The 22,606-nt window shown below is 44.7% G+C and overlaps 1 protein-coding gene and 2 long non-coding RNA genes across 3 annotated transcripts; 1 reads left to right on the forward strand and 2 right to left on the reverse strand.

Annotated features, from left to right (window-relative positions):
* Positions 1-7,607: 7,607 nt before the first annotated feature.
* Positions 7,608-9,656, reverse strand: LOC139113053 (uncharacterized). The gene has a single exon (XM_070673942.1). It carries the CDS (start codon positions 9,654-9,656, stop codon positions 7,608-7,610), a length of 2,049 nt encoding a protein of 682 aa, XP_070530043.1.
* A 7,124-nt stretch (positions 9,657-16,780) lies between these two features.
* On the forward strand, positions 16,781-18,810 carry LOC139113052 (uncharacterized). The gene is made up of 2 exons (XR_011547599.1): positions 16,781-17,679; positions 17,740-18,810. It is a non-coding gene; the product is annotated as an uncharacterized lncRNA (long non-coding RNA).
* A 1,880-nt stretch (positions 18,811-20,690) lies between these two features.
* On the reverse strand, positions 20,691-21,443 carry LOC139113055 (uncharacterized). Its single transcript, XR_011547600.1, has 2 exons — positions 20,873-21,443; positions 20,691-20,759 (listed from the first exon to the last, which is right to left on the reverse strand). It is a non-coding gene; the product is annotated as an uncharacterized lncRNA (long non-coding RNA).
* Positions 21,444-22,606: the final 1,163 nt, after the last annotated feature.

Genomic DNA, 22,606 nt, shown 5'->3' on the forward strand with positions numbered 1-22,606 from the left:
AGTTACCTTCCTCCTACTCATATACTATCGACCCCGTCAAACCACGACGGGATCGGTTCCGAGATCCCCAGGCTCTCCAAGTCTATCTTAGACTTGGCGAGCTTAAGGACTCCGTGTATCTGCCCGCAGGGCAGGTAACTGTGATGGCCGCGGTGTTCGGCGGCTTCTCCTTCCTCTTTCTCGTCGTTGGAGGCGGTTGCGCCGGTTGGCGGTCCTTCCCGCGTCCTGAAGGTCCCCTCTTAGGGGGCTTTTGGCGTACTCCGCCCTTCTTGGGTGGAATGACGTGGGATTGGCCAAAGACCTGGCCTCTCTCCTCTCTTTGCGTCCAACCACTTTGGCCCATGCTTCGGCTGGGGCGGAAGTGGCTCTAGACGCAGAGCTTTGGGAAGCCGTCCTCCTCGATTTTCTAGGCGGTAATGACGTTGTAGGGGGAGGCATTAAGGACACGTCTGTGTCGGTCTCCCCTTTATTCGCCTTACTTCCTTTCCCGCCTCTGGACTTCTTCTTTTTTGGGGTCTGAGATTCAGCCCTTTTATTCGCCCCCTTCTTTGATGCGGGGGGGTCCTTACTTCCACCTTTTGCTTGAGGAGGGAGGGGGCAGAGTCCCAAATTTTCTCCTCAGCCATCTCTCAAAGAGAGAGTCGAGACGGCTCATCATCGCCTCCTCGGCTCCTCACTTCGGCGGTGAGTCGGGAATAATTCTCGACTTCCTTGTATTTGCGGCCTCACGCCGGCCATTCCGATCGCGGGGAGAATTTCTTTTCCCCGCGATGTCTTCCTTTGGTGACCCTGCAGTGGCATTGTCCACTGCCTCTACTATTAGGGGGACTTCCCTCCTGATACAACAGGGAAATAGGAGGGGATGTTCTGAGGTTGGTAACCTGATGCTCTCCCTCTTAGCGCTTTACTTCCTCGCGCAGGTTTTTAATTTCCCTGCGCGCTTGTTCGAGCTCCTTGGATAATATAAGGAGCTCGGATCCTTGTCCCTCTCCGGCTGTTGTTATATTCCGCGTGGAGAGGATGGTCACTCCAGCGCGGACGCGACAGGCCGATGTCTTGAGGGCCTTCGCCAGCGTTCCCTTGAGTCCTTTGGAGACGCTGGAGACTCTCAAGACTTGTTCCACGTCTTGGAACGCTTGGGACAAAATGTCCCCGGTTGGAGCATTTTTGAGCTCTTCTAAATAATGCTCCACCGTTTCCTCCGCCGTCTCTCTAATTTTGGGCGGCAAGGGCGTGCAGGGGTCGAGGATATTCCTTTTCTCCTCGAGATCCGCCAGTCTCCGATCCGCCTCCACTACTTTAGCTTGGCAGCTGCCAAGCCAACATAATCCCTGTAGGGGGACGCCCTCTTTTCGCGATCCGGATTTAGACGATCCGGACACGTCTAACGAGACGTCTGGAGTCCTCTGCACCAGACACGAACACGTCGTCCGTGTAAATATCGGCCGTTGTGTTTGACGCGACCGACGGCGACGGTGACGCCTCCCAGATTGGTGCCGTCCCATTAAAGGTGAGGGGAAGGTGATGGCCCCCCGACCTTGCCCTCATTTGCTTGAAGGACGCGGGGCCTGGTCTATCGGGCCCTTCGCAGTCGCTGCTTCCCTACCCTGCGGGGCAAACGGTAGGTGGCCCATCGTTGATGACGACGGGAGGGGCTGGGACAGCACCCTCGCCGGTCTCTGGGGATCCGACCCCCGAGACGGTAAATTCGTCGTCTTTTTACTGTGCTCTGCCATAATTAAATCATTGAAATTTGGTTTGTCTCCGGGTTTTCTTCCTTAGCCGGTTGGGTGCCAACCCTGACGAGCCCGGCCTGCCCGATACCAACACCGACCGTCGGGCCCCGCCTCGAAATATGTTCGAGCGGCCCTGAACGGTCCACCAAAACCACACGGCGCGTGAGCCCTGCCTCGGAATACGTCCGAGCGGCCTCACGCCCGTACACACCGCTCAAAAATGAGCGGGACAGGGGAAGGAAGGGAAAGGAAAGGAAAAGGAATACACCCCCAACCCCTAACCCCCCAACCCCCACACCACCCGCCGGAAGGGAACAAACTCCCCTAACGGCCCCGGCAGGCCGGGCGTTTGAATTCCGGGTCGCCATCCCTTACCACCTTGGGGGGAATAAAACCCACCCTCTCGGCAAAGTGGTTGCCGGGCTCGGGTACCTCGGGACCGCCAAGTCCCGTACCACAGACCTACACCGACCTAATAAAGGGTCGGCATCTGTGGCCCCTGAGGGAAATTGAGGTTGGGTGCAAGCACCCAGACACTCGTTGCCACCAGACTACAGCGGCTCTACATCCCGTGCCCCCAACTGCGCCGGGCCACTAATAACCGGCCTCCGAATTGATTATAGTGAGGGGAGGTGGACCCTCACTAGACGGACACCAAGAGTCCAAGGCGCGGTATCCACTCTCGCCACGGCTCTTTTCGGAAGGGAACGGTATACCGCCCAACCTTACAAGCCTGACACCCTCCGCGTGCGTTCGGGGCGCGAGAGGGGAGACCCCAGGGGATACCCACATCGCTGAATCCCGACGATCACGGACACCGCGCCCCGGACTGATGGCCACGCCATTCCCGGAGATGCTTCGCCAAGTGCGAACCACCCCCGGCCCGCCCACTTCCGATTTATTATACAGAGGGTAAGTGGACCTCTGTTCGACGTTTCATGTCCGAACTTATGCCCCCGCAAAGCGGCGTATCACAGTCGGCCATGAACCGTCTCCTTCCCGTGTCCCGCCTCCGTGTTTTTATACGTGGGGAAGGCGAACCCAGTTTGCACATGTGACCTTCAGGTCCTCGGACCGTCAGATCACATGCACCCTACCCGAAGTCTATGTCTGCGGAATTATTGAGGGGCAGACATAACCCCTACAGTGGACGGTTCGATGTCTCGCATTGCCAGCCTAACTCCCCCGAAGGGGCCGCCCGGCGCCGCGCGACATTAATGCGTCCTCCTACCCGGACCCCTTTCATGCAAGGGTAACCAATCCTAGCCATCCTCCGTTATTTATCCAGGGTGAGGATGGGACCCTGTAGCGGTCTTAGTCCTCGGGCCAAAGGCCTTCGGCCAGTGTTCCGCTCGCGAGGAACGATGCCTGCGATTTAGGGAGCAGGCACGACTCCCTGAATTCGCTCTGGCCACTGGGCACTAGGCGAATAAGTACACGAACCCGAACGCGACGCGAAGTCTGCGGATTATCGAGGGGCAGACTCGAACCCCCCTCTGGCTCCGCTCTATGGCCGTGGCTCATGTGGCGGAACCTCCTACCCGAAGAACTAACGCCCGATGGCTGACTCGGTGCACCCGGGATTCCCGAGTCATGCCTACGCCTACCCGAGGCTCCCTGCAAACGGGAGCCAAGCTACCTAAGCGGACAGGGCCGTGCCAGAAGCCGTCACGCTGCCAGGGCGCCGAAGCTCCCAGCCGACCCGTGCCCGAAGACAATTTACCCCGAGGGGTAAAATGTCACGGGTATAGACTTATAGCTTTGGGACTTACAGCTGCATGCAGCTACAAGTCCCTCCGCCACCAGTCCACCCGATGCAAGGGAGTGAAGCTCCCTCGCCAGCGCTCTAAGCGCCGCGTGGCAGTTTCAGCAGAGACAGTTTCGGCCAAGTCGTGCTTCGGCTTTAAGGACTAAAAGCCCCCGGCCATACTCCGAAGAGTACTTTGCCGTTACCTCCGCCACGACTTATAACCTACTACTGCCTCCGATCCGCCGCCCGAAGTTCCACACCGGTGTGTGGACTTCGCCCGAAGCCAGAGCCCCGTCAGCCTCCGGGGGAGTACCCCGGAGTTACCGACTCTCACCACGAGGAGGTGGGGTTGGCGCGTGGGCCGGTGCCCTTCTGAGAGTCAACCTAACCTAACCTAACCTAACCTAACCTAACCTAACCTAACCTAACCTAACCTAACCTAACCTAACCTAACCTAACCTAACCTAACCTAACCTAACCTAACCTTTTTTTTTTTTTTTTTTGATTTACGTGTGGAAAAATCCTTTTACGGATTCCCTTGAGTTGGGGGATATGTCGGACTCGGTCTTATGCTACAGATGTAATTGAGCTGCCTAATACCGACTAAAACCACACGCTATTCTTCTCTGCGAGAGATAAGTCACGGCACGGGAGGCGACATATCATTACAGTGCCGCGCCGTGACTTTCGCATATCATTTTCACCTCTGGGTTTATTGTCTCCCTTCTTGGTAACAAGAGTTATTATTCCGCATTTCTCACGTTTCATTGTTCTGCCCAAGCTCATCAGGCGTAATAGAACACCGTGAGGTAAATGAATCCCAATGAAAGCCCGGCAGAGATCTCTCACCCACAAGGGGAGCTATTGGAGATCCCCGTGAGACCCTCATCAGGAAACAAAGTCCTCTAAGTTCTTAAAAGAACTGTTTGTCAAAGTATCATAATGATGATTTCTGCTTGTGATTAGAAATCTAATCCCGTCGTAGATGCGCTGGTGGTCGTCTTCTACGCCTTGTCCGTCTTGTGAGGATTTCTCGTCTTCGTTCTGTCTCGTTTTTCTCTTTGATAGAGATAACTTCTTGACAGAACGTGCAAAAGGTACTTTTGACCGAGGGGTCTGTTAGTATTGCAGACATGATAGAGTGCAAGTTTACATGTGGACCTATAAGTTGTATTAATAAGTCTCGCTGTGTTGTAAACGCAGAGCATTCGTAAAGAGTGTGGTCAGCACCATCCTTTGATGCACCGCACTCCCAGCACTTAGCACTTCCTTCCTTTCCTATTCGGTGTAGGAAGTCCCCAAATACACCATGGCCGGTAATAATTTGTGCCGTGCGGTAATCCAATGCACCGTGTTCCTCCAGTTCTGCTTGCCATTCTGGTAGTAGGTCTCGTAATGCCATAATTACTCTATGTCCTGAACTTATGTTAGTTAATTTGTATAATTCCTTTTTCCAGTCCGCCAGTATCTTTTGATTCTCTTCTTTTCGAAGTTGTACACTAATTTCGTTAGTGAGAACTCGATGTTGATTTTCAATCCGCTTCTTGAAGTTATATCTACGTGCCAGGGACACCGCCTCTAAGTGTAGGGGAGGTAAACCAGCAAGTATACACGCCGCATCTGTTGCTGTAGTTCGATAAAGTCGTGCTACTCTAACCGCCAGTCTTCGTTCGAAGCGTCGTATTTCTGCTAATGCCAGCCGATTGTGTTGAAGCTCGTCAGCCCACACAGGAGCCCCGTATAGAATTATACTGCGAACTGCAGTGGCGTACAACTTTCTTGCCTTCCACACCGGACCACCTATGTTTGGCATGAGATGTCCGAGAGAAATTGCAGCTTTAACCGCCTTTGGCACAACTGACTGGAAGTGCGTGCCAAAGGTCCAGTTTTCATCTAAAGTCAACCCCAAATATTTTATATAGGGGGAAGTTTGCACAGGTGTGTTGCCGACTAGTAACATGTGTTGAGGAGCCTTGCACGTGTAATTGTGGAAGAAGACAGCCTCCGTTTTAGACGTTGCAACGGTTAAACCGAGGCTTTTAATTGTCTCAACGACAATATGTACTGCTAGTTCAGATTTGACTACTGCCTCTCTCCAGGAGAGTCCCGTGGAGAGCACCAGCGTGTCGTCCGCATAGCATATAGTGTTACAGCCACTAGGTATAGGTGCCTGTAATACCGCGTCGTATGTCAGAATCCACAGGGTTGGTCCAAGTACCGATCCCTGGGGAACACCGCGCTCGACCGTTTCCGTGACGAGAAATCCGTCTCTGTTATTGTAAGTAAGTGTTCTTAGCTGTAAGTAGTCCTGTAAGATATTAACTAGGTATCTTGGTAATCGTAATTTTCGCAAAGCACCCATAATCACCGGCCAGGGAATGGTGTTGAACGCATTGGCAATGTCCAGAGATGTGGCCAATACAGTTTCTCCCTTCTCATTGCTTTTATGCACGTATTTCTTGACCGCCTGAATTGCATCTATCGTTGAGTGTCCTTTTCTAAATCCGAATTGGTTAACACTCAGTCCTCTTCCAGTTGATTCGACCCACTCCGTGAGTCTACAGTTGATAATTCTCTCCATGAGTTTTCCCAATTCATCAATAAGACAGATAGGTCTAAAAGACGAGGCGTTGTCCAGTGGCTTCCCTGGTTTTGGTATTAGCACCAGTGAGGCTCTTTTCCACTCTCTGGGAAACACTCCTTCCCTTAGTAACCTGGTGAATACCCGACAAAGCCTAGGGAGGAGTATGTCTGCCGCCAGGGTAATTATTTTCCCTGGAACATTGTCCGGACCTGGGGCCTTGTTGGCCTTGATTCCTTTGATTGCCCTCGTGATTTCCTCTTCCGTGACAGTAGGGTCCTCTTGTTCTTCTTCCTCTCCAGAGTCAATATCCTCCAGGGGTGTAGGTATTACTGCTTGCGAGGTGTCCCTTGGGAAAAGTGTGGTTACAATTTCCGTGATCTGCTGTGATTCCAGCATTTCCGTAGCCGGTGGTCCTCTTCTTCTATATTGTCCGCTAATTATTTTATAGGGACGGCCCCACGGGTCTGAGTCAATGGTTTCCATTAACTCAGCCCACGCTGCTGTCTTAGCTGCTGTGATTGCAATTCTAAGGTTTCTTCTGGCCTCCCGATAGTCTTCATATGCTTGGTCCACTTCCTCTTGTGTACTTCTGCGCCTTCTACGGCACCTTGTAAAGGCACGTTGCTTGATCACTGCCTGTTTCCTAAGCGAGGCAATGCTCTCGTTCCACCAATATGCTCCTTTCACCCTTGTGTTTGAACATAATGGCATTGCCATATTACACGCATCCGTTAATATACGAGTTAGTTTTTTAGCTTCGTCCTCAGGTTCATCCGCAGGGATATCTTCGGGCCATGTTGCAGACTCCAGGGCCGTCATGAGTAAATCCATATTTAATTTCCGTAGTGCCCACTTCTTTTGGTCACTGTTTTTCCTTGCGTCCGTAGTACGATTTCCGCTTGTCGAGATGATCATTCCCACATATCTGTGGTCCGACAGGGTTTCTAATTCCTCCCAGACTCTCCAGTTACAAACATGCTTGACAGCACTGTAATTGGCCCATGTGATGTCCACAGTGGATTCTCCTCTCCAGGCCACACAGGTGTTAACATCTCCCCGGTTTACCAGAAGGAGTCCTAAGCCAGAGGCCCAGTCCGCGAGGAGACGACCCTTTTGGTCCCAAAACTTACATCCCCATTCCGGGGACTTGGCGTTAAAGTCCCCTCCAAGGAGAATGGGGGTAGCCGGTGTACGCTTAATAAAGTCGCTTATTTCTTCCAGAGATGTCTCCATGTCCTCAAGGTTTATTGATGGTGGCAAATATGTGGCCATCACGATTATATTTCTCCATTTAGCTGCAGTCCATCCTGTTCCGCTTGTGATAGGGTTACATGCATTATCATTGCCCAGCCAGAAAATAGCCACGCTCCCCGCTGGGTCACTCATCCAGTTTGGATGCTTATCCGGTATATTGAAAGGTTCCGAAATGAGCGCAATCCCCCCGCCACACTCAGCGAGTGTGTGGAGCAGTAGGTCTTGCGCTCTCCTCGCATGGTTAGTGTTAATTTGAATTAAAGTTGTACTAGCCATTAAGTTCCTATTCCGTGTGCATGGCCTCCTCCTGGCCACTAATCTCTGGTGCAAGTTTTGGTGCTTCCGGTACCTCCTGTGTTTCTACTTCCATCACTTCCTTGGAGAGCTGTGGTGGATTTCCATCGTCTTGTCTATTAGTATTCGAAGCTGGTTGTGTTCGAGGTTGTCTTCTATTTGTCTTGGCATTACATGCTGGTCCTCCCATTTTGTGCCTGAATGGTTTCTTCAGTTCTTCACAAATCAGACATTTAGGTAGGTTCTTACAGGTTACTGCAGTGTGGTTAGTTTCCCCACATCTGAAGCAACTGTTTGAACGGTCTATAGGACTGTTACAGTTTTCACGGACATGTCCCTTTTGTAGACACCGGAAACATTGTAATGGTCTTGCAGGTAGAGCTTCTATTCTTGCGGAGACCCATCCTATTTGTATTCTCTTCTTCTCGATTAGTTGGTTAGCAACGGCTACCGGGCACTTAAGTACTGTCGTGTAAAGTCCGTTGTATGATCTCCTAATTTCACCTAATTTAAGGTCCTCCTGCCTGCAAGTTTCAAAACTTGTAAGTACTGCATTAATGACATCATCCTTACGTGTATAATCATCCAGATCCCTGATTCGTATATCCGCGGTTTTCTGTGGACACGCTATCCTAACCTGTTGCACACTTGCAAGTGCCGTAGAAAGTTCTTTTGCAAGAACTTTTGCCTTCTCGTTATGATTGTCTCCCTTGATCTCATAAATGATGGAGCCTGTAATACCTCTCTTGGGTCGCAGGCTATCGATTCCAAGTTTCTTTAAGTCTATCCTGTCTTTGGCCATTTTCAGGATCTCCTGGTATTGACCATTTTCGCAAGTGATCGATACGGCCGCCGAATTAGGTGTTTTGCGCTTGGTCGTCTTGGGTTTAGGCTGCTCCGGTGCTTTCTTGCCACTCGTTGTCCTACTTCCTTGTCCGACTGTCTTATTACTGTTTTTTGTTTTTCTTCCAGCTACTGTTGCCCATGTCTCCACGCCAGGGCTTTCCTTGCTTGTGCCTGCTATAGCAGTTGCCGATCTAGGGTGTTCTGATGCTGTCACCGGTTTGCTCTTAGAGCTTTCTTTGTCCGTACCTGTAGTTGCCTGGCTTGATCTAGGCTGATTCCTGGTTCGTGGCTCCCCGCTGGATTTTCCTGTGCACCACGAATGGAAGAGTTCATCTAAATATTTAAAATGAACAGATGAGATTGCGTTGGTGGAAATCTCACTAGCTTCCCTGTCTTCATTGTATCGTAAAGTGCCACCTGCTTTGTTCGTTGGTTTTTTAAAAGTTGTTTTAGTAGAAACTACCTCGCTGGTTACCACTTTAGAGGTACCGGAAATTGGACCTGTGGTAGTCTTATATGGTATAGGGTCTTCCCGCCTCTTTTTGGATTGAGGAGGCTGCGTAGGTGAGATCTGTGCGATTGTCTCCCGCAAAGTATTTACTTCTTGTTTAAGGTTTTTTATTTCTTCTTGTGCCTTGTGCAATTCATTAAGGAGACTCATGGTCTCTTGTCCTGTCGAACCGTCCGTGTTAAGTCTTGTCAGCATAGTGGTGACATTTGCTCGTGTTCTGCATGCGATTTCTCTCAGGGCCTTAGAGTATTCGCCCTTAAGACCTTTGGAAACCCCGGAAACTCGAAGTACCACTGCCATGTCCCGTAGGACTGTGCTGGCAAGGTCCCGAGATGGTGCATTCCGATTATCGTCCAGGAAATCTTCTTCGAGCTTATCTGCTCTTTGTTGCGAACGTGCTGAGATGGGGTGATTTGCATTGAGTATGCGACTCTCCTCCTCTTCCATAGCAGCTGCTCTTTCAAGTGCTGAGGTTGCATCATTTCTTTGTTCCGCAGTTCTCTTTCTGCCGATGATAACTCTCTTCCTTTTGCCGAGTGGCATATTCATGCGTTCGTCATCTCCTTCGATGGACCCTCCGTAATCCGAGCCGAGGTCTCCAGTACCTCCTGAGAGATAGCTGGAAGCTGGCGAGGTTGTTCTTTGTGAGGGTGTTCCCCTCTCTGATAAGTTCTCTCCCATGCTACGAGATAACAGGCTCCTGCCCGTATCTTTGCTCTTAGCTGTCTTCTTTGACGAACTGGTCTTCGCAGACACATTATCATCTACCCCCCCTGCGCTGCAGGAGGTAGATTGCCCGTCGTTGGATAACGACAAGGGGGAGCCGGGACGCTACCTCCCTGCCGACTACTGGGTGTCCGAACACCCTGTAGCTGTAAGTTTTCTTCTTTCTCATTGTCCATATTCATAGTTGTTGAATTGGTTTGTGTAAGGTGTCCTTCCCTAGACTGGTTGGAGCCCAATCCTTTCGAGTCCAGTCTACCCGTGTTCCGCAGAAGAAGAGCCCGAGCTGCAAATATTTTCCAGTGGCCTCTTCTTAATTTCTTCAGGTGATGTCCTCCTGTGTCCAGCGATGTTATCCTGTCCTTCCTTGCGGGGTCCTCTTCTGTGCGCTCTTAGCAGAAAGCAACATGCTTTCTGTGCCCCCTCACCACGACAAGGTGGCGCACCTCGAGGGGGAACCTAACCTAACCTAACCTAACCTAACCTAACCTAACCTAACCTAACCTAACCTAACCTAACCTAACCTAACCTAACCTAACCTAACCTAACCTAACCTAACCTAACCTAACCTAACCTAACCTAACCTAACCTAACCTAACCTAACCTAACCTAACCTAACCTAACCTAACCTAACCTAACCTAACCTAACCTAACCTAACCTAACCTAACCTAACCTAACCTAACCTAACCTAACCTAACCTAACCTAACCTAACCTGGTTCTAACCTAACCCAACTTAATCTCTGTTTAATGTTCTGTTCTAATTCTGGTTCCACCTATTCTACCTAACCTAACCTAACCTGAACAAGTTAGGTTAGATTAGGTTAGGTTAGGTTAGGTTAGGTTAGGTTAGGTTAGGTTAGGTTAGGTTAGGTTAGGTTAGGTTAGGTTAGGTTAGGTTGTTAAATTTTTTTTTTTTTTTTTTTTGGCGGACCAAAATTTTTCGCGCCAAAAGGCTAAAAATTTTCGTTTTTGCCGCCGGCCAAAGGCCGGCGCGAAAATTTTTTACCGACCGTCGGTAATGCAGATTCCTGTTTTACCGACATAGCAACGGTCGGTAAAACAGGTTTTTCAATTTTATACGGGTCGGTAAAACAGATTTTAAAAAAAAAAAAATTTTTTTTTTTTTGGCGGACCAAAATTTCTCGCGCCAAAAGGCTAAAAATTTAGTTTTGCTGGCCGAAGGCCGGCGCGAAAATTTTACCGACCGTCGGTAAGCAGATTTCTGTTTTACCGACATAGCAACGGTCGGTAAAACAGGTTTTTCAATTTTATACGGGTCGGTAAACAGATTTTAAAAAAAAAATTTTTTTTTTTTTGGCGGACCAAAATTTCTCGCGCCAAAAGGCTAAAAATTTTCGTTTTGCCGCCGGCCGAAAGCCGCGCGAAAATTTTTTACCGACCGTCGGTAATGGATTCCTGTTTTACCGACATAGTATCGGTCGGTAAAACAGGTTTTTCAATTTTATACGGGTCGGTAAAACAGATTTAAAAAAAAAAAAATTTTTTTTTTTTTGGCAAACCAAAATTTCTCGCGCCAAAACGCTAAAAATTTTCGTTTTTGCCGCCGGCCGAAAACCGGCGCGAAAATTTTTTACCGACCGTCGGTAATGCAGATTCCTGTTTTACCGACATAGCAACGGTCGGTAAAACAGGTTTTTCAATTTTATACGGGTCGGTAAAACAGATTTAAAAAAAAAAAATTTTTTTTTTTTGGCGGACCAAAATTTCTCGCGCCAAAAGGCTAAAAATTTTCGTTTTTGCCGCCGGCCGAAGGCCGGCGCTAAAATTTTTTACCGACCGTCGGTAATGCAGATTTCTGTTTTACCGACATAGTATCGGTCGGTAAAACAGGTTTTTCAATTTTATACGGGTCGGTAAAACAGATTTAAAAAAAAAAAAAAAATCTGCGCAAATAGAAAGATGGGGGGAATCAGTAGAAACATTTTTTGTTAATAAAATTTTGTTCTATCTCTCCCCCTGCGCGCACGAGGGCAAAAACCAAAAAAAAAAAAAAAAAATCTGCGCAGGTAGAAAGATGGGGGAAATCAGTAGAAACATTTTTTGTTAATAAAATTTTGTTCTATCTCTCCCCCCCTGCGCGCACGAGGGCAAAAACCAAAAAAAAAAAAAAAAATCTGCGCAGGTAGAAAGATGGGGGGAATCAGTAGAAACATTTTTTGTTAATAAAATTTTGTTCTATCTCCCCCTGCGCGCACGAAAGCAAAACCAAAAAAAAAAAATCTGCGCAGGTAGAAAGATGGGGGAATCAGTAGAAACATTTTTTGTTAATAAAATTTTGTTCTATCTCTCCCCCTGCGCGCACGAGGCAAAACCAAAAAAAAAAAATCTGCGCAGGTAGAAAGATGGGGAATCAGTAGAAACATTTTTGTTAATAAAATTTTGTTCTATCTCTCCCCCTGCGCGCACGAGGGCAAAAACCAAAAAAAAAAAAAAAAATCTGCGCAGGTAGAAAGATGGGGGAAATCAGTAGAAACATTTTTTGTTAATAAAATTTTGTTCTATCTCTCCCCCCCTGCGCGCACGAAAGCAAAAACCAAAAAAAAAAAAAAAAAAATCTGCGCAGGTAGAAAGATGGGGGAATCAGTAGAAACATTTTTTGTTAATAAAATTTTGTTCTATCTCTCCCCTGCGCGCACGAGGGCAAAAACCAAAAAAAAAAAAAAAATCTGCGCAGGTAGAAAGATGGGGGGAATCAGTAGAAACATTTTTTGTTAATAAAATTTTGTTCTATCTCTCTTCCCCTGCGCGCACGAAAGCAAAAAAAAAAAAAAAAAAAATCTGCGCAGGTAGAAAGATGGGGGGAATCAGTAGAAACATTTTTTGTTAATAAAATTTTGTTCTATCTCTCCCCTGCGCGCACGAGGGCAAAACCAAAAAAAAAAAAAAAAATCTGCGCAGGTAGAAAGATGGGGGAATCAGTAGAAACATTTTTTGTTAATAAAATTTTGTTCTATCTCTCCCCTGCGCGCACGAGGGCAAAAACCAAAAAAAAAAAAAATCTGCGCAGGTAGAAAGATGGGGGGAATCAGTAGAAACATTTTTTGTTAATAAAATTTTGTTCTATCTCTCCTGCGCGCACGAGGGCAAACCAAAAAAAAAAAAAAAAAATCTGCGCAGGTAGAAAGATGGGGGAAATCAATAGAAACATTTTTTGTTAATAAAATTTTGTTCTATCTTTCCCCCCCTTGCGCGCACGAGGGCAAAAACCAAAAAAAAAAAAAAATTTTTAATATCTCGGTCCACAGGCGTCGTAGGGGTCTGATCGAAAGCTTGTTTTGAAGGGCTTGAAAGCCCGCGTCGAACAAAAAAAAGCGCAATAGCCTAGCCTTTCTGGTTCGCGAGATATTTCACATTTTCCGAAAAAATTTGATCGTTAATATCTCGGTCCACAGGCGTCGTAGGGGTCTGATCGAAAGCTCGTTTTGAAGGGCTTGAAAGCCCGCGTCGAACAAAAAAAAGCGCAATAGCCTAGCTCTTCTGGTTCGCGAGATATTTCACATTTTCCGAAAAACTTTGATCGTTAATATCTCGGTCCACAGGCGTCGTAGGGGTCTGATCGAAAGCTCGTTTTGAAGGGCTTGAAAGCCCGCGTCGAACAAAAAAGAGCGCAATAGCCTAGCTCTTCTGGTTCGCGAGATATTTCACATTTTCCGAAAAACTTTGATCGTTAATATCTCGGTCCACAGGCGTCGTAGGGTTCTGATCGAAAGCTCGTTTTGAAGGGCTTGAAAGCCCGCGTCGAACAAAAAAAGCGCAATAGCCTAGCTCTTCTGGTTCGCGAGATATTTCACATTTTCCGAAAAACTTTGATCGTTAATATCTCGGTCCACAGGCGTCGTAGGGTTCTGATCGAAAGCTCGTTTTGAAGGGCTTGAAAGCCCGCGTCGAACAAAAAAAGCGCAATAGCCTAGCCCTTCTGGTTCGCGAGATATTTCACATTTTCCGAAAAACTTTGATCGTTAATATCTCGGTCCACAGGCGTCGTAGGGGTCTGATCGAAAGCTCGTTTTGAAGGGCTTGAAAGCCCGCGTCGAACAAAAAAGAGCGCAATAGCCTAGCTCTTCTGGTTCGCGAGATATTTCACATTTTCCGAAAAACTTTGATCGTTAATATCTCGGTCCACAGGCGTCGTAGGGGTCTGATCGAAAGCTCGTTTTGAAGGGCTTGAAAGCCCGCGTCGAACAAAAAAGAGCGCAATAGCCTAGCTCTTCTGGTTCGCGAGATATTTCACATTTTCCGAAAAACTTTGATCGTTAATATCTCGGTCCACAGGCGTCGTAGGGGTCTAATCGAAAGCTCGTTTTGAAGGGCTTGAAAGCCCGCGTCGAACAAAAAAAAGCGCAATAGCCTAGCTCTTCTGGTTCGCGAGATATTTCACATTTTCCGAAAAACTTTGATCGTTAATATCTCGGTCCACAGGCGTCGTAGGGGTCTGATCGAAAGCTCGTTTTGAAGGGCTTGAAAGCCCGCGTCGAACGAAAAAAACCGCAATAGTCTAGCATTTTTGGTTCACGAGATATTTCACATTTTCCGAAAAACTTTGATCGTTAATATCTCGGTCCACAGGCGTCGTAGGGGTCTGATCGAAAGCTCGTTTTGAAGGGCTTGAAAGCCCGCGTCGAACAAAAAAGAGCGCAATAGCCTAGCTCTTCTGGTTCGCGAGATATTTCACATTTTCCGAAAAACTTTGATCGTTAATATCTCGGTCCACAGGCGTCGTAGGGTTCTGATCGAAAGCTCGTTTTGAAGGGCTTGAAAGCCCGCGTCGAACAAAAAAAGCGCAATAGCCTAGCCCTTCTGGTTCGCGAGATATTTCACATTTTCCGAAAAACTTTGATCGTTAATATCTCGGTCCACAGGCGTCGTAGGGGTCTGATCGAAAGCTCGTTTTGAAGGGCTTGAAAGCCCGCGTCGAACAAAAAAGAGCGCAATAGCCTAGCTCTTCTGGTTCGCGAGATATTTCACATTTTCCGAAAAACTTTGATCGTTAATATCTCGGTCCACAGGCGTCGTAGGGGTCTGATCGAAAGCTCGTTTTGAAGGGCTTGAAAGCCCGCGTCGAACAAAAAAGCGCAATAGCCTAGCCTTTCTGGTTCGCGAGATATTTCACATTTTCCGAAAAACTTTGATCGTTAATATCTCGGTCCACAGGCGTCGTAGGGGTCTGATCGAAAGCTCGTTTTGAAGGGCTTGAAAGCCCGCGTCGAACAAAAAAGAGCGCAATAGCCTAGCTCTTCTGGTTCGCGAGATATTTCACATTTTCCGAAAAACTTTGATCGTTAATATCTCGGTCCACAGGCGTCGTAGGGGTCTGATCGAAAGCTCGTTTTGAAGGGCTTGAAAGCCCGCGTCGAACAAAAAAGAGCGCAATAGCCTAGCTCTTCTGGTTCGCGAGATATTTCACATTTTCCGAAAAACTTTGATCGTTAATATCTCGGTCCACAGGCGTCGTAGGGGTCTGATCGAAAGCTCGTTTTGAAGGGCTTGAAAGCCCGCGTCGAACAAAAAAGAGCGCAATAGCCTAGCTCTTCTGGTTCGCGAGATATTTCACATTTTCCGAAAAACTTTGATCGTTAATATCTCGGTCCACAGGCGTCGTAGGGGTCTGATCGAAAGCTCGTTTTGAAGGGCTTGAAAGCCCGCGTCGAACAAAAAAGAGCGCAATAGCCTAGCTCTTCTGGTTCGCGAGATATTTCACATTTTCCGAAAAACTTTGATCGTTAATATCTCGGTCCACAGGCGTCGTAGGGGTCTGATCGAAAGCTCGTTTTGAAGGGCTTGAAAGCCCGCGTCGAACAAAAAAGCGCAATAGCCTAGCCCTTCTGGTTCGCGAGATATTTCACATTTTCCGAAAACTTTGATCGTTAATATCTCGGTCCACAGGCGTCGTAGGGGTCTGATCGAAAGCTCGTTTTGAAGGGCTTGAAAGCCCGCGTCGAACAAAAAAGAGCGCAATAGCCTAGCTCTTCTGGTTCGCGAGATATTTCACATTTTCCGAAAAACTTTGATCGTTAATATCTCGGTCCACAGGCGTCGTAGAGGTCTGATCGAAAGCTCGTTTTGAAGGGCTTGAAAGCCCGCGTCGAACAAAAAAAAGCGCAATAGCCTAGCCCTTCTGGTTCGCGAGATATTTCACATTTTCCGAAAAACTTTGATCGTTAATATCTCGGTCCACAGGCGTCGTAGGGGTCTGATCGAAAGCTCGTTTTGAAGGGCTTGAAAACCCGCGTCGAACAAAAAAAGCGCAATAGCCTAGCTTTTCTGGTTCACGAGATATTTAACATTTTCTAAAAGGAGGTGGCAAGGTCAGTTCGTGCCACCTCCTCGATTTTATAGGCACCTGATACTTTTAAAATTTGTATCAGGTGCATATTAACGATCAAAGTTTTTCGGAAAATGTTAAATATTTCGCGACTTAAAAGAGCGAGGCTATTTTGCACGTCAATTTACAACAATTTAATGCTATTTATTAAGTATATTTACAATATTTTATTAATCGAATCGTTTCATGAATGTCAGTACTAATCCTGTGTTCCTATTGGTTCAAATTAATCGAATGACATTTTACACTTTTATTTTGCGTTATTTATAAATTTTTGTACTAAATTATATTTTGCACGTCAATTTGCAACAATTTAATGCTATTTATTAATTATTTTTACAATATTTTATTAATCGAATCGTTTCATGAATGTCAGTATTCATGCTGTGTTCCTATTGGTTAAAAATAATCGAGTGACATTTGCACGTGTTTTGGCGTTATTTATAAGTTTTTATACTAAATCGTATTTTGCATGATAGTTTACAACAATTTAATGCTATTTATTAATTATTTTTACAATATTCTATTAATCGAATCGTTTCATGAATGTCAGTACTAATGCTGTGTTCCTATTGGTTGAAAATAATCGAGTGACATTTTGCACGTGTTTTTGGCGTTATTTATAAGTTTTTATACTAAATCGTATTTTGCTAGTTAGTTTACAACAATTTAATGCTCATTATTAATTATTTTTACAATATTTTATTAATTGAATCGTTTCATGAATTTCAGTACTAATGCTGTGTTCCTATTGGTTGAAAATAATCGAGTGACATTTTGCAAGTGTTTTTGGCGTTATTTATAAGTTTTTATACTAAATCGTATTTTGCAAGTTAGTTTACAACAATTTAATGCTATTTATTAGTTATTTTTACAATATTTTATTAATCGAATCGTTTCATGAATGTCAGTACTAATGCTGTGTTCCTATTGGTTGAAAATAATCGAGTGACATTTTGCACGTGTTTTTGGCGTTATTTATAAGTTTTTATACTAAATCGTATTTTGCTAGTTAGTTTACAACAATTTAATGCTATTTATTAATTATTTTTACATTATTTTATTAATCGAGTCGTTTCATAAATGTCAGTACTAATACTGTGTTCCTATTGGTTCAAATTAATCGAATGACATTTTACATTTCTATTTTGCGTTATTTATAAGTTTCTAAACTGAATCGTATTTTGCACGTTAATTTACAACAATTTAATGATATTTATTAAGTAATTTTACAATAGTTTATTGTTTGAATCGATTCATGAATGTCAGTATTAATGCTGTGTTCCTATTGGTTGAAATTAATCGATTGACATTTAAAGTTTGCTTTTTGCGTTATTTAATTGTTTTAATTCATAATTTAATTTTGCACGTTAAATTACAATAGTTTAATGCAATTTAATAAGTATTTTTACATTATATTATTATTTAAGTTTTTTTATTAATGCTGTGTTTCCATTGGTGAATACTTTTCGCGAAATATTTTATGCTTATTTTATTCGTTTGTAGAAGATCTACTGCTTTTTCGAGTGTGCCGTTAAATTTTCTAACAAATTTGAACCTTCTTTTTGGTTCCCACAATGTGCCAAGACTGTGCATTAACGAGAATTAATTTTTATAAAAGTTTTAATAGTGACAGGTATGTGATATAAATTAAAGATTGAAGCCTGAAAAACAAATATTTCTATTTGTTTTTTAGGCTTTAAACTTTATAGGAAAAAGGTACGTGACGGCAGCTAACCAACGAGACCATCCGGAGACCCGGGAAAGCCGCAGAAGTCCTCTGACCATTCCTGGTGCAAGAGAAAATTCCTCGACTTACCCAGTACTCCAGATAGCACTAACACTTTGCAGAGTGAATTCAGGTATGTCATGCGTTAGAATTTAATTAGAGTACCCTCCTCTATCGTGAGGGACCGATTTTAGATTGCTCGAGAGCCTCAATTAATTAAAAAGTGAGAAAATTGTCAAAATATAACTTTAACCTCAATGTGTCACTTATGAGATTTTTAGTTTTAATTTAAAAATACTTCTGCTTTATTTACAGGTTTGGCGCTTTGGGGACGAAAGGTTCGCGACGGAAACTAACCAAGGAAACCGTCCGGAGACCCGGGGAAGCCGCAGAAGTCTCTCTGACCATTCCTGGTGCAAGAGAAAATTCCTCGACTTACCCAGTACTCCAGATAGCACTAACACTTTGCAGAGTGAATTCAGGTATGTCATGCGTTAGAATTTAATTAGAGTACCCTCCTCTATCGTGAGGGACCGATTTTAGATTGCTCGGAAGCCTCAGTTAATTAAAAAGTGAGAAATTAGTCAAAATATAACTTTAACCTCAAAGTGTCACTTATGAGATTTTTAGTTTTAATTTAAAAATACTTCTGCTTTATTTACAGGTTTGGCGCTTTGGGGACGAAAGGTTCGCGACGGAAACTAACCAAGGAAACCGTCCGGAGACCCGGGGAAGCCGCAGAAGTCTCTCTGACCATTCCTGGTGCAAGAGAAAATTCCTCGACTTACCCAGTACTCCAGATAGCACTAACACTTTGCAGAGTGAATTCAGGTATGTCATGCGTTAGAATTTAATTAGAGTACCCTCCTCTATCGTGAGGGACCGATTTTAGATTGCTCGAGAGCCTCAGTTAATTAAAAAGTGAGAAAATTGTCAAAATATAACTTTAACCTCAATGTGTCACTTATGAGATTTTTAGTTTTAATTTAAAAATACTTCTGCTTTATTTACAGGTTTGGCGCTTTGGGGACGAAAGGTTCGCGACGGAAACTAACCAAGGAAACCGTCCGGAGACCCGGGAAGCCGCAGAAGTCTCTCTGACCATTCCTGGTGCAAGAGAAAATTCTCGACTTACCCAGTACTCCAGATAGCACTAACACTTTGCAGAGTGAATTCAGGTATGTCATGCGTTAGAATTTAATTAGAGTACCCTCCTCTATCGTGAGGGACCGATTTTAGATTGCTCGAGAGCCTCAATTAATTAAAAAGTGAGAAAATTGTCAAAATATAACTTTAACCTCAATGTGTCACTTATGAGATTTTTAGTTTTAATTTAAAAATACTTCTGCTTTATTTACAGGTTTGGCGCTTTGGGGACGAAAGGTTCGCGACGGAAACTAACCAAGGAAACCGTCCGGAGACCTGGGGAAGCCGCAGAAGTCTCTCTGACCATTCCTGGTGCAAGAGAAAATTCCTCGACTTACCCAGTACTCCAGATAGCACTAACACTTTGCAGAGTGAATTCAGGTATGTCATGCGTTAGAATTTAATTAGAGTACCCTCCTCTATCGTGAGGGACCGATTTTAGATTGCTCGAGAGCCTCAATTAATTAAAAAGTGAGAAAATTGTCAAAATATAACTTTAACCTCAATGTGTCACTTATGAGATTTTTAGTTTTAATTTAAAAATACTTCTGCTTTATTTACAGGTTTGGCGCTTTGGGGACGAAAGGTTCGCGACGGAAACTAACCAAGGAAACCGTCCGGAGACCCGGGAAGCCGCAGAAGTCTCTCTGACCATTCCTGGTGCAAGAGAAAATTCCTCGACTTACCCAGTACTCCAGATAGCACTAACACTTTGCAGAGTGAATTCAGGTATGTCATGCGTTAGAATTTAATTAGAGTACCCTCCTCTATCGTGAGGGACCGATTTTAGATTGCTCGAAAGCCTCAGTTAATTAAAAAGTGAGAAATTAGTCAAAATATAACTTTAACCTCAAAGTGTCACTTATGAGATTTTTAGTTTTAATTTAAAAATACTTCTGCTTTATTTACAGGTTTGGCGCTTTGGGGACGAAAGGTTCGCTACGGAAACTAACCAAGGAAACCGTCCGGAGACCCGGGGAAGCCGCAGAAGTCTCTCTGACCATTCCTGGTGCAAGAGAAAATTCCTCGACTTACCCAGTACTCCAGATAGCACTAACAGTTTGCAGAGTGAATTCAGGTATGTCATGCGTTAAAATTTAATTAGAGTACCCTCCTCTATCGTGAGGGACCGATTTTAGATTGCTCGAGAGCCTCAGTTAATTAAAAAGTGAGAAAATTGTCAAAATATAACTTTAACCTCAATGTGTCACTTATGAGATTTTTAGTTTTAATTTAAAAATACTTCTGCTTTATTTACAGGTTTGGCGCTTTGGGGACGAAAGGTTCGCGACGGAAACTAACCAAGGAAACCGTCCGAGACCCGGGAAGCCGCAGAAGTCTCTCTGACCATTCCTGGTGCAAGAGAAAATCCTCGACTTACCCAGTAGTGTTTTTCGTGGCGTCGCCGGCAGATTTCGCAGATCCGCTTCTCGGTAACATCGCGGAGTTTAAAATAATTTTAAGTAGTACGTAATTCGAGTCACCGAATTGTGTATGGTCCGACATTTTCAAGGTATAATGTATTGTAAATTTTTAATGTACAATGCATCAAAAATTTTCCGTCCCACTTTAACAGACTGCGGACTGTCGGTTGTATATACTTTTAATATTTTCTGTGAGTACAACCGGTGTGGTTAAAAATTTTTGATGCATTCTACACATCTTTTATTTCAAAGCAATATAATATTAGTACAAAAAAATACATGTAATATATGTATACAGGCGCGCGCCTGTATTTTAATTAAAGGTATTTAATTTATTAAATATAGAAATTGTAAAAAAAAGCATGCGACTTGCCAATCTGCATAAATTTCGGCGGAGTTGGTGAGTTGTGCCGGTGACTGTAACATAAAAAGGAAAAGAATTATGTAGACATGCCAGTTAGTCAATAAGATTAATATAAAAATATAAAGGTTTTCTTTAATAAAGATTTTATTTAAAAATTAATGCTTACCTAAAAGTTGCTCCGCCGTAGCAGGATGCCCCCGGGCCTGCTCCTCCTCTCAGATGGGAGGTCGTCGTCGTCGTCGAGTCATCTTTTCGCGCACTGGAAACTCTCGCGAAATACTGTCATTAACCACTAACGCTATCACTCATAATTTAAATTATCACTCGTTAGTTTACATTATCACTCATAGTTTAAATTATTATTAAAACACGGCACCCCGTATTATAAACGAAAACGCGACACTGTACACTCACACTCACATAATATTCACCGCGCACTTTATTACACTATGACTCATATTCACCGCGCACTTCATAACACTATGACTCATATTCATCGCGCACTTTATTACACTATCACTCATACCTAGTTTAAATTATTACAAAACAAGGAAAAATTGTTCGAATAGGACTTTAAAACTACTAAAATACGCGTCGCACAATCCGGCGTAACGCGAATCTCTCAAGCAGCAGATGCCAATTTCCCGAATTGCGTGCAGTAGCGCACGCACTATCAGTCACGTCTAACGAAACAGAAAACGACACTCCGCGAGGGACCGACGAATACCCGGGCTGTACGACGATCCATTAAAAATAAATTAAAAACGCGAATTACTATATCCCGAAAGCGCGAAACAATATTCCGATTACGAGAAAAGCGACCTTGTTTTGTAATAACTTAAACACGGCACCCCGTATTATAAACGAAAACGCGACACTGTACACTCACATTCACTCACATAATATTCACCGCGCACTTCATAACACTATGACTCATATTCACCGCGCACTTTATTACACTATCACTCATACCTAGTTTAAATTATTATAAAACAAGGAAAAATTGTTCGAATAGGAATTTAAAACTACTAAAATACGCATCGCACAATCCGGCGTAACGCGAATCTCTCAAGCAGCAGATGCCAATTTCCCGAATTGCGTGCAGTAGCGCACGCACTATCAGTCACGGCTAACGAAACAGAAAACGACACTCCGCGAGGGACCGACGAATACTCCGGGCTGTACGACGATCAATTAAAAAATAAATTGAAAACGCGAATTACAACCCGAAAGCGCGAAACAATATTCCGATCACGAGAAAAGCGACCTTGTTTTATAATAACTTAAACACGGTACCCCGTACTATATACGAAAACGCGACACTGTACACTCACACTCACTCACATAATATTCACCGCGCACTTTATTACACTATGACTCATATTCACCGCGCACTTCATAACACTATGACTCATATTCATCGCGCACTTTATTACACTATGACTCATAGCTTAAATTATTATAAAACAAGAAAAAATTGTTTAAATAAAAATTTAAAACTACTAAAATACGCATCGCACAATCCGGCGTAACGCGAATCTCTCAAGCAAAAGATGCCGTTTCCCGAATTGCATGTAATAGTAGTGACTGGCAATAATAGCATGACTCAATGCGGCGACTAACGCGCGTAAGGGTGGAGTGCGTCAGTCCGCGGATCGCGTACGTAGTCCTGAAGTACCGAAAGAAACGAGACGAGAGAAAGTTGGAGGAAGGCATCTTCATGTTCTGTTCTGTTCGCGACCGTGCGTGTGAGAGAGAACGCACGAATGATCGCTAAGAAATCATTAGAGGCGCCTATAATGATTTCTTAGCGATCACTCATGCGTTCTCTCTCACACGCACGGTCGCGAACAGAACAGAACATGAAGATGCCTTCCTCCAACTTTTCCCTCGTTCTCTC

The sequence above is a fragment of the Cardiocondyla obscurior genome, unplaced genomic scaffold (genome assembly GCF_019399895.1).
Source record: "Cardiocondyla obscurior isolate alpha-2009 unplaced genomic scaffold, Cobs3.1 scaffold5_5392496_5426199, whole genome shotgun sequence".
NCBI lineage: Eukaryota > Metazoa > Arthropoda > Insecta > Hymenoptera > Formicidae > Cardiocondyla > Cardiocondyla obscurior.

Excerpts from the sequence above, each read along its gene's own strand:
- LOC139113053 (XM_070673942.1), bottom strand. The coding sequence starts at position 9,656 with ATGGGAGAGAACTTATCAGAGAGGGGAACACCCTCACAAAGAACAACC.